Source organism: Halyomorpha halys, unplaced genomic scaffold (genome assembly GCF_000696795.3).
Source record: "Halyomorpha halys isolate HHAL.00 unplaced genomic scaffold, Hhal_1.1 Scaffold584.1, whole genome shotgun sequence".
Taxonomy (NCBI): Eukaryota; Metazoa; Arthropoda; class Insecta; order Hemiptera; family Pentatomidae; genus Halyomorpha; species Halyomorpha halys.
The window spans coordinates 828,354-841,260 of NW_027116544.1; the positions used below are offsets into that span (position 1 = coordinate 828,354).

General features: G+C 29.4%; 1 protein-coding gene across 1 annotated transcript in view; it reads right to left on the reverse strand.

The window, feature by feature from the left end:
- The window catches only part of mnd (minidiscs), a 66,850-nt gene extending 54,354 nt beyond the window's left edge, over nt 1–12,496 (reverse strand). Inside the window, exon 1 of the mRNA XM_014426569.2 lies at nt 12,247–12,496. Within this exon, the coding sequence (XP_014282055.1) occupies nt 12,247–12,472 (226 nt within the window). The 5' untranslated portion in view covers nt 12,473–12,496. The remainder of the gene's footprint in view (nt 1–12,246) is intronic.
- Nucleotides 12,497–12,907: the final 411 nt, after the last annotated feature.

Sequence of the window (12,907 nt, forward strand, 5' to 3'; positions counted from 1 at the left end):
AAGTTATTAATTTAATAGTGAAATAAATATTAATATTAACTTATTTATATTGAGGTTTTATGAATGAACCTGTTATAATGAATCTAATAAAGTGATTGTTTAAAAAACAATTTTGAAGTTCTATCAATTGGTGTGAATCTCCAAACATGTATGTATCATGCCATTAAATAACTACCATCATATTTACTTATTGCATACATTTTTAATACAGTTATAAATATATATATAAAAAAGTGTTCTTTTGACATTCTCACTAATAATTGATTTGAGAAGCAGACGAATTGATGTAGACAAGGGTTGCCTCACTCCAGACTTCGGATTTCCGAACAGATGTTGCTCGTCTTTGTGCCAAGGTCATACGGCCACGTTTCAAAGTGCTTTCTACTATATCATCTGTCAGTGAACTCAATATTTGCTTTAAGTATTTTAAATGTAAACGTACATTTATTTATCATCATGTTTCAGATATAATTTGTAATTACATATATTTTTAATTTATTATTATGTACAAAAATAAGCAAGTATGAGAGTAGATAATTAGAATGGTAAACAATAGAATATAATATAAAAATTATTTGATGTTAGTATTATCAATTGAGTCCACAGAATTTAATTTAATACGTGTCTGAATCCTATTTCTATCTAGATCTAAACCTCTAGCATAAAATACTACTGTAGCACACTTCATTGTTTAGACTTTTAATGAATCAAAATTATAATATGCCATTGAGCCCAGACCTATGGTACATGTATATATCTGGAAAGGTTTGGAGAAGTTCTTAAAGTATGCTCATTTATCGAGTTATTTTGAATGCAGAAGTTTGCGATCTCCAATTTTCTCCAGGGGAAAAAAAATTAAAGTTCAAAAAATCAAGGCTTTTGGGAATTTTCTCTCTTGACATGAAAACAATGATTCAGTTTCAGGAATATCACTTTATCTTTTACGCTGGAGTAAATTTCTTAAATGTTTTGCTATATAATTTTTTTCTGTTGAAAAAAAAATCATTACAGGCCAAAACTGCACAAAACTTTTAAGATTGGTATCGATTCAACCGTAACCGAAAAGCCTAAAATTAAAATATAATGTATAAAGAATATTAAATGGATTTTTCCCCCGTACTTTCCTGAAAAGATTTTAATTGGTATTTAGTAGTACATTTTTGAATCTTGCTACTTGAATTGAAATAAAGTTTCCAAACTTCATTGTGGCGAGTAGATAAAAAAAAAATGTTGATACTTCGGAGAGAAATCAAACAATTATTCGATAAAAATTAAAAATTTCTATAAAAAAAAAAAACTAAAAAATAATTTAAGAATGGTTTCGATTTACTCGTAATCGAAAGGCTCAAAATTCAACAAACAATGAATGAAAAAATACAGTATACAAAAAGGGAAATGGAAGCTTGAATCTTGATACTCTGATTGAAATGAAAGTTTGAAAACTTCTTTGTGGCTATTAGATAAATAAAAAAAAAACCTTTTAATACCTCACAGATAAATAAAACAATCATTTGATGGACATAAATTTCTATATACCAAAACAACAAAAAACGTTTATGTACTCGTAACCGACAGGCCCATATTTCAACAAATTATGAATGAAAAGATACAGTATACGAAGAGAAAATGGAAGTTTAAATATTGTTCCTCTGATTAAAATAAATTCTTTCAAACTTCTTTAGGGCAATTATCTCAAAAAAAAAAAAAAAATTAAGAACTTTGATACCTTCGAGAGAAATCAAACAATCAGTAGATAAAATTTATAATTTTCTAACCAAACTATGAACACCATTAAACATTTAATAAACAACCGACCGGACCATATTTCTTATTATTAGGCACGGTCAATCAGAAATCTTCCATTAAAGATTTGTTTCGAATTACTTCGAACCAAAATAAAAAAAAACCAATACTTCAAAAAATAATGGGTGAAGAAAAAATCCAATATAAGAAAAGAAAATGGTGCTACCCTGATTGAAATAAAATCTTTCAAACTTAATTGAGATGATTATAACAATAAAACAAATTAGGAAATTTAATATTTCAGAGGGAAATCAATCAGTAAATAAAAATTATAAGTTTCTATATGACAGAACTACAAAAAACAAGTCAATCAATAAAAATAATTTGTAATGAGGTGTAGATAGTTGACCGTAGAAATAATAATTGGAGATGATCGGGGGTGCGGTCAGCAAAAAAATAAATAAATAAACAAAAAAATTTATTTATTTATGCCGACGTTCGACCTGAGTTTCAAGTCTTCATCAGGGCTACAGACCATAAAAGGAAATATCAACCATCATTTAGAGAAACATAAGATTGAAAAGAAATAGTATACTAACTAATTTGGAATTATACAAAATATTGAATGGAGTAATACAAAATAGTTGACTGATAACGATGGAATTAGACAGTAGCAGATAAATAGTTTGATTAACTCTTAACCTAAAAGCCTGAAACATCAATAAATAATGGATAAAAAAATACATTATATGAAAAGTAAATGGATGCTTGAATCTTGCTAATCGAATTGAAATAAAGTTTAAAAACGTCCAAGACAATTTGTTTTGTTTTTTAAATTAAATAAACCTATTTTTGACTTTAGCAACTCTAAGTGTAAACCAAGGTCGATTTCAAGAAACAATATCGATTACAGCAATTTACATTACATATTTGAGGAACTAAGTAAAATAAAAGTAAGATAGCGTTATTAATTATCAATTAAGATTAAATATATACAATAAATATTTTACAAATACTAACTGAGGTGTGACAAAAAAAGAACTCAATCTTTACTTTGACGCAACACACGAGGGTAATATATTCATATATAAAAATAGCAGGACCCCTATTATTGAGTTAGTGGAGTTATTGTTATCCACTAAACTGACCCTCAAGAGTGTATTGTGATTTCCTTCAACGTGGGGGAGATGGAGGTTGGGACGTGTGACCAGTTCTGGGGTCAACGCCATATTGCACCGCCAATATCTTAACAGTAGGAGAAGGCGAAATTAGTTCTATTATAAGCGATTCTATATATAACTTATATAAATAAATAAAAAGTTCAAGGATATATGAAACCGTATTATTTTATTTTTTAAAGTTCTTTCCTTAATTAATAAGGTAATGTCAAATTAACAGTTACACTACATTTTAATAACCGGATATTCACCTAATAAAACCCCTTTATTACATCAGATTTTTCGCCACTTAAACCGTATCATTCTTTAGAGAGGTAAGTCCATATAAAGTAGAAAACTTTCATAAAAGAGTTATCTTTAATCAGCATTTTTATAATACATTGGTAACCAGCTAATTACATTCAATTAATTACTTGTATTAACTAATATATTAATAAATGTATTAAAATTAGTTACACTAACCTGTGCGCGAGAATATCCTTAATCTACCTTTAGTTACAGAATGATTACCTATTGCCCACAACTGTGTGGCAGATTGTAATATCTATCAATAAATAAATCTAGATTACCTCTAAAAAAAAAAAAAGTTGCAGAATACTATTATATTATATAATTATATTATATTATATAATTAACACTATATATGCACAGTATTACTCAGTTACAATTAAACATAAAACATTGACTGTTTTATTGTCGACATTCAAAATACAAAAGATGAAAAAGGTGGAATAAAATATTGTCTGTTTTTTTCAGAATAAAGTCATCTATGTATATAGTTTTGGAAATGTTGAATTTAAAAATAAACTTGTTTCTCGTATTTGTTTAGATTTTATAATAATTAAATCTCTAATTATGGAGTATTATTAGTTGAATATTCACTGTCTCAAAATATGGAAAGGGTTTACTCGCTTGGTAGAAACAAATTTACTCATGTTTCTTATAAGCGATTTATACAGTATTTATAAATAATTTAAACACCAGTAAATAATCATTTATAAATAACTTTTAACAAAGGGTAGTAAAAACCACATGGTTCGACCTGGTACAGTCCTTTTGGGGTATATTTTCTCTTTTATAGTACCTAGACCCAACATACTGAAGGAGGTACGGAAAAACCGTCTTTTGTAATTATCACGTTCCATGTTTAGAGTCACATTTAGTTATTTATTACGCACTGAGAAAATGACCTGTATCTTCGACGTTAAAAAGGAGTGGAGTAGACTAATTCTAATAAAGTTGTTAGTATAAGTGTTTATTTTTCTCGAATAAAATTGTTTAATACAATAGCGGTTAATCCACAATAAATGTATGATAATGTTATAGTACAATAAAAAAATAAATAAGGGTGTTCTCAGGGTCAAAAGGTTCCGAATGTAAATAAATAAACATTATATTTTTTCGATTATTTTCATTAAGTTTTCCAAATTTCTTTACAATAGCTGCTCAACTTTCGAGATGTGTTATTCCATTACAAAATATCTTTGTATTTAATTTAATTTGAATTATTTTCTTTTTAATATTCAAAATTTCAAAACGAAAATATTTTAATAAATAAAAAGTATGTTTGAATATTTTTAATTTAAACCAGAAAACCTTGTGAATGTATCTCTGTTTTAGAATAGAATTTTGCGAGCTATGTCCCCATAGAAATGTTAAGTCGATTTGAGATTAAGCAGTCATATAGTTTTTAAAATAATAAATTGGATTGAAAAATAAGTCAAGCACGCGGTTTTTAAAAGTTGACTTTTATCAGTTCCAAGTATTTAAATTAGCAAGTTGAAGTGTCTCAGAAAAAAGAAAATTACCAAGTACAAAGGTAAGTATATCTTCTCCACAATATTTCTTTTTTATACGGCTCGTAACCAAAATAAGACCATCTTGTTTTACATCAGTTACAATTTTAATATGCATCTTACAATAGTTCCATATTTTGAAGAATTTCATGTTTTACACTGGTAAAACTTCCGATTTCTAAAGCTTCGTGGGTTTTAATATTTTTGTTCTCCAAAATTCAAGATATGAGTTTCACTATTCACAGTAGTTCTAAATAAGGCCTAACTTTTATATATGTTGAAAGGTTTAACTGAATTTAACCTAAATGTTTTTTTATGATATCACATGGATCTTGTTACCAGTAATTGAAATAAAGAAATTTCAGAAATTGTGTTGTATGATAAATATCAAAGAAAACTGATTATAGAATAAATGAAAATCATATTTATATTTTAAACACAAAACCATCTCTGGTAGTGACTATTAATTTTTAATTTAACTCAATATTTTTTCAAGTTATAGCTCTATCACAACGCTAAAGAATTGAAAATATATAATTTATGTTTTGTTAAATAGAAGATACTTATGGATGCTTTAATCTCAGAAATTTGTTTACCAAAATCGGTTAAATTTTACTATAGACAGACAGAAAGACAGAACCAAATATGTTCCTTCATGTCTAAAACGCAAAACGCGAGTAAAGATTTTTGATTTTGAGGCCTTAATAATTTTATATTTTCGGATAGAATACTAACTTCGGTTAACAGACCAGTCAATATTTGGGCAAATTAGTAATCTTCATAGTATAATATTTGTAATAATAATCACACGAAGGTAAAGAGGTAAAATGACAACATCGAGCTGGCGTTGGCGTCCTTCAATCCTTCCTAATAATCCACTCATAGAGTTAGAGCAGTGCCCTGCTCATAAATAGACTGTGATATCATGTATGCTATAATATACAAAAACATATATGCGACAAAAGACTGTATTGTGAACGAAATATATTATCCTTTTTTTTAAATTTTATCCCTGGATTATATTTTAAGAGGGTTAAGATCGGAAGATAAAAGTCGCAAAAAAAGACAATAATATAATGGGGATCAATCAGATTTGTGGAGATAACAATATCTACAATAAATCACCTAATTATTTGTAATAAGGCTTAGTTACATATGAACCTACTTATTGCCTCTGGAAGATTTAGAAGAAAAAATTGTTTGTCGAAGGCAGTAAAAAGTTTCTTTTATAGATAACATTTGTTTTAGAAAACCAGCAATAAACGAAATGTATAAAAACGTTTTACATTTATAAGATAAATTTTCTTCAGCTCCACTCTCTTAAATTGTAATTATTCCTTCATTTTTTTTCTTTTTAGGCGCAGGGTTTCAAGTTCTTAAAAAAGTTAATTTTCAGTAATTACCGTTTTTAATTTCTAGAATTTTTTTTTTTTTTTCAAAAACAACAATTATTTGTTGAGATAATATTTTTTCATCACTTTTAATTTTATCATACAATCGAAGGAAACTAGTAAGTGAAAACAAAGTGGTGGTCCACTATTGGTGCCTTTCTTTAATAAAACTTTTATGAGAGTATAAACTTATATTTGTATGGGGTATAAATTTAGTTTATTCTGTCTTTTTGCAAGTATATTGAAATTTATTACAACTTCAATTGTATTCTATAAATGCATTACAAATCAAAGTTGTAAAAAAACAACGATGAACAAAATGTAAAAAAAAAAATATTATAAAAAAAACTTTTAAGGTAAAAACCTATATTTTTATGCAAGATAAATAGTCTTCAGCATTACTCTTTTAAATAGTACTTATTCGCCAGTGTATTCTAATCTCGAAGTTATGGAAGATATAAATTCGATATTTGAAGGTCATCAAGGGATTGGAAACTTACTAAAATGTTGAAGATAAGTCTAAGTTGGAATTTTTCTGATTTCAACTAATTTTCATGAAATTAAAGTTAGTTTAAGAGATATATAACCTAATAAGCAAACCAGATATTGTAATTTAAAAATATCCTAACATCACTGTGAAAGTTTTTTCAGTTACCACATTTCACGACCGAGTGCCTCAATTATTTTAAGCAAAAAATAACTTTTTTACATTTATTTATTTTATTATCAAAGTTTCAAAAGAAATTATCATCTCTTTTAATACGATTGATTATATCTTAACTCTGAGCAGAACTTTAATTCTTATGAAATGGGACTTTCGCAATGCAAAACTATTGTTTTAATAGCTCGTGAAACACGAAAATATGCATTAATAAAATCAGATAATTTATACATTTTTGTCACTCACCATTCTCTATTACGATTTTTAATATTAGATATTATTCTTTCTAAAATCATTGGCTTAACAAAAGTATATTATAAATCCACATTACTATTCTTACTTTCGGAAATTTATTTACAACCTTGAGGAAAAGTTTCTCGTTAATTAGTTATTTCTTTCATATTTTATATTTATTCATTTTTTATGATTAATTATTTCAAATGAACAAACAAGATGCTGCGGGGGAAATTTCACGGCTAATAAAACAGAGAAGTATTCTACTAGTCAATCTATTTCTATCCATCTACTTATTCAGTTGATCAACAGGTAATGATCCATAGTAACACGAGAGCTTTATAGTTCGTATAATCATTTTTCAACATTTAATATTTCTAATTTAATAGAGTATTGATTTTCTGTAGTAAATACTGATAAATAATCAATTAATAATATTACAAATAAATTATAATTCATTTTATGGTATGATTAAACCATAAAAAATAACAGATGGATTTAACGGAGAGTCTTCTATTGAACAAGGTAGGGATTTCGTATTTCAGGGACACTGAGTAACAACCAGCAGTATGCTTTGACACAAAATCAGGCCATATACAGGAATTCTCAACCACAGAGTACTACACGAAACCTAAAGATAAATTTAAAATTTAAACCTACAAAGCCATAAAGAAAAAAATCAAGAAGCTCATGTGCATTCCAGCTAGTCTCTCTGATGTACGTCATTCCACGTCCGGGCTTGACAAGTGTATGAATACTGTAACTGCTCAACATCACACCCCGTAAGTATTAGACCTATAATATGAAGTTTGGCCAAAACGGCTTTGCCGTTTTCAATGAACAATGGATTTATTTCTCAATTCCCAAAATGATAGAAATTAAAATACACACATGAAGGGGTTGGAGGCAAGGAAGAACATAAGAATGGAAATAAAGCTTTTGTCGAAATCAGTTGAGTCGTTAATTCGTGCTGATACATAAGTAGCAATTTACGCATCTTATTTTTTTCAAAATACGGATAACATATTCTTAAATAGTCTACGATAGTAATGAAATGAAATGAAAAATAGTTTATTGTTCTGGGAGACTAGGTCCCTTCAGAACAATTATAAGGTAATTTTATTTTATAACATATTTTGGCCAAAAACTGTGTGGCCACACATAATTATAACTTATATTAAATTTGTATATAAATAATTTTAGATACAGATATTAAAAAAAATTAATAAACTAACTGATTAAATAAATACATAAAAAACAATAAAAAAAGGTAATTACATCTGTACTATTATAATATCGGAATAGATTGGTGAAGTAAAAGGCAGTTTAATATAAGAGTTTTAAACAAGGGAAGGGTTGGTACATGGCGTATGTTAGAGGGAAATGAGTTCCAGTAATAGGCAGATCGGGAAAAAAATGAATTATCAAAGGCAACAGTTCGGTGAGGTACAGGGTATATGTCTGATAAACAAGACCTAGTAGTACGGGATTGGATTGAAAATTTTAATTGCAGGTTTTTTAGGATATAGATGTGACCTTGAGTACTAATTAATTGGAATAGAGAGAATAGTAAATATATTTTATAGCAGGGTAGTAAAATTATTTTAATAAGACAATCATAAAATGATTTAATGAGTCATGTGTTCCTAAAACCAACCCAAATCAAATGACTTAAACTGACATTGGGTGATTTCCTGAAATAAAGAACTAGTACATAAGATAATAATAAAATATTTCATCATGGCTTGGTCTGGGCATAAACGTCACCAATGGAACCATTGTTATTATAAAAAAAAGATATTATAGTTAATAGGTTTTTGTTTGAATGATTACAAAGTATAAAGTATAAACTGCCTAAATGAGAAAATCACAATAAATTGTGTGTCATTGTAACGTAAGTAATTTAAATGTCTACTCGTGAATAGCCTGAAGGGTGAATCACTAATCTTTCCGTTTATGTAAAAGAGCTTGGAATATTCAACACCGTATATGTAAACTGTTTTGTGTATAAACATTGTATCTCAGTACACCATCTTATAATTAGTGTCTCAATATTGAAAACCACCAGCTAAAAATGAAAATTAACTTAACATTAGTTTTATGCCAAAAGTCAATAATTATTTTGAAATTATTACTTCAATTAGTTAAGTTAAATTTGTATTAAACATGTTGATTTGTAACACCGATTCAACAAGGAAAGATTTAAATTTTGAAATTAACTGATAACAACACTTACTAGGCAAGCGGTCAAAACTTCCTATTAATTACAAAAGACCCATTTACATGACCATAATAAGGTCTGTTGTGTGAGCGGGTATCTCAGTAAGGGGTTGGTCAGATTAGGATGCCAATAAGTAATCTGTATTATTTGACAAAAAAAAAAAGGGAAATTATATCATTAGTTAGACTTGAGTTTAAGTTGAACATACCGCACCTTGGTAAGAATAGCGCCACAACTCAAAAATTAAATATTTGAGATAAATAGTTTTAAAATACTATAAAACTTAAATTGGAATATAATAAGTTTCGTTCTTAATTACCGGTAAGTAATTACGGTAATAAGTACTTATCTGAAATTTAAAAGAGGCTTTATATTGTTACTATTAAAAAAAAACTTTATATGATTATAAATTTTTTTTATAATCACGCCGTTTTCCAATTTCAGGCGCTTTTTAAATATTGCTCTATTTTGACTATAATAAAGTCTCCTCTTCCCGTTTTAAGCAAATATTTCAAAAGTGATACAGGACCGTCGCTCCTTGGGTGTCTTAGTGGGGTGGGTCCGGATAACCTTTTTATTTTTTAAATCACCTCCTTGCACAACTGTTGGTCTAATCACAGTACTTCCTTACAAAGTACTGCACTCCTGACTCTTCATGGGTTGTAGTGGTACAGCTTTAATCTATATAAGGCCTATATGAACTGAGGCTCCACTAAAACCATCGAATACCTTTTTATCCAATCCAAAATCCATCATAAAATCCTTAATGCTCCTTACTAGATCACATATTATATTCATAAGGACCTCAATATTCCATATATTGCCAATTTGGCCAGAACTAGATATGAATCCTTCCATAACAAACTCCCTGACCACTCATATCCATTTATATTCAACCTTTCTCTTCAATTCCTGATAATCCTACATGCCTGAAAAGAAGATGGATTCGTGAGCTTCTACTATAGAAATGTTATTGGAGTTCTACCAATGGGTAGATTCTCCATAAGACTATATCATGTATAATTTTATATGAAATAAATAAATTTTCTAATATTCAAGCGATCTACACAAATAATTATATAAAATTTTTGTCAGTTTATTAATTAAAAGCCAAAAGGAAAAAATCATTAATTTATTAAAACGCGAATTATACTTATGTACAGTAATCCTTTGGTTTAATCGGTCTAGAGAGACAAAAAAAAAATTCAACGAAGGGGATAGTGTTCTAATCATACAACAATCAAGAGATTTTGTATTTTAAAATATTGTAACTGTTGACAAACAAAAGAAAGTAAGCAGTTTTTAAAAAATAACTTTGTGGTCATTGCTAATTCGTATAATGTAAATATTTTGTTTTTGCTCTACTGAAACAGGCACTTTGCAAAGTTTTTTGTAATAAATGGAATATGGTCGAGGTGCGGTCAAATAAAACTCAAATAGTAATACTATTTTAATTGAGCCAACGTTTTTTTGTTTTCCAATGCATAAGAAAACCTTTATATACGAAATTACAGAAACATACCCTTGAGAAAAAGGGGATTGAAATATTTGGGCTTCAGTAATGTCTGTCTTTAAAATTAATCAAGTGCCTTATACTGTACACTGGCAGTTTACACATAAACATAAAAACATTGTCATCATGAAAGCCCGAATTTTTTAATTCTGTATTTCTCAAACATTACATACGACATAAAATAACGTTATTCTACATTTTGTTAATATTTAAAACTAAAACCGGCCAAAACGAGAACCGGTCAGTTCAAGTCTCAAGGTGGGTCCGGTTAATAGGGGTTCTACTCAATTAAAACTTAGAAATTAAAATTTAGTATACATGGATTGGATAAATTAAAGAAAATATAACACCTGTGAAAAAATAAAGCCAAGAGTATTTATGAATAACACATAAGAACAGAAATACTGAAAAAGAAATACAAATAATTAATTTTAATTTAATTTAAACTAGTCTACAACGTGTACTGAACAAAGTATGAGCAGATACAGAGAGAGGGTTTGGTCTCATCTCTAATAATTTTAAAACCCAAAAAAGTTTGGGTAAAACATTGTTCGCATAGGTTATTACCCTAAAAATTGATTTTAAAATCAATTTAGATAGATTTCCCATAAATGTTTAGAAAATTGGATTACTCTCCAGACTTCCGACAATTTGGGAAATTCGGCAATTCAAAATTCTAGATACCGCCAGCCCAAATAAGTTGTCTCAGAAACACCCCTGAGTGTGAGATCACAACCACCTCTATAAATTTCTCATACTCAAAAAATATAAATTGAAGATTTAAAAAAAATATAAATGTTATCTGCAGTATAACACAATGGATGAAACACCTCGGGTAACACGATCCAATTAAGACCAATCCCGGTTTATCCATAAAAATTACAATAATTTAAATTAAATTAATTTTTTGGAATAGTAAAATTTTAAATTGGAAAGTTGAAAAAAGCTTATAAGTGCGAATGAATCCCAAGATAAGTGACATCAACGCCAGTGTCTCTGGTAAAAATGTATTTACCCTATTAAAAGAAATGTCCTATGGAATATAGTCAATTAATAGTTAACAGTCGTAAAGTTAAACTTAAAGTTATAACTTCTGTGATAACCTATCATGTAGCTATTATTAAAAAGGTATTAAAAAATAAATTAAAATTTTAGTTTTGACAAAGGAATCATATTGACAAGATGATTTTTTGCTATTGTGACCAATGTACCTTGCTATTGACTTGTCTTTATACCTTACCTACGACATCGAAAACCACGTGACTCGAGTTTTGGTTAGTAAACAGTTTGTTCATGTTTACATACTTAATTTGGTTTACATGATAACTCATGTAGAGCTCGGAAAGGCGAGTAGGATCGTAGTTGCTTATGGCCCACGTCCCGCGGATATTTGACAATCTGCCCTGATTCGCCGTTTCCTGTGAGGTTGCCTTGCCGTGCGAAGACCACAACCCAGTGCCTTTGCACTTTCAGGCACAGTAGATAGACTGAGATGGAAAAGGTACTCACCAAGCTCGGCGTAGCATAGCGCTCCGATGAGAGAGAGGAAGCCGGAGGAGACCCAGATAATGAGGCCGAAGCCGACACTGCCTGCGTTCTCGAGGACTCCTTTCGGCGACACGAAGATACCGCTACCAATGATGACACCGACGATGATGCCGACTCCGTCGACGAGACCCAGCTCCTTCTTGAGCTTAATCGAAGAGCCCGTGGGGCTCTGGCCCGCACTGGACATCGCGGCGATCTAACTGCCGCTTCCTGTCCCACGCTACCCCCACTACCATCCCCTCCACTCTTCCTCCCGCCACTCTTCTGGTCCCAGATATCCTTTCAATTGTTCATTCAGAACGGAGGGTTCCAGTCAGGGTGTTCAACGCAGTTTTTCGTGTACGGGATTGGTCCCCTAGAAAGAGGAACGAAATGAGGTGGAACGAAGGGAACTTGTATCTTAACGTCTTGAAACTTTACTTAATATAAATTTATCCACACTTGAATGATACATCATGCTCTTTTTTGTTGAGATGTACTTTTATCCTAAAAGTACGAAAAAAAGGTCAAATAATTTTAATTTTTTAAAAAACATTAGATGGTTTCATATTCAGGGTTGGATTTAAAATTTGCTTTTTCTACAGGAAAATGATTTTTATGTCGAACTTTTTTCAGTACTTTG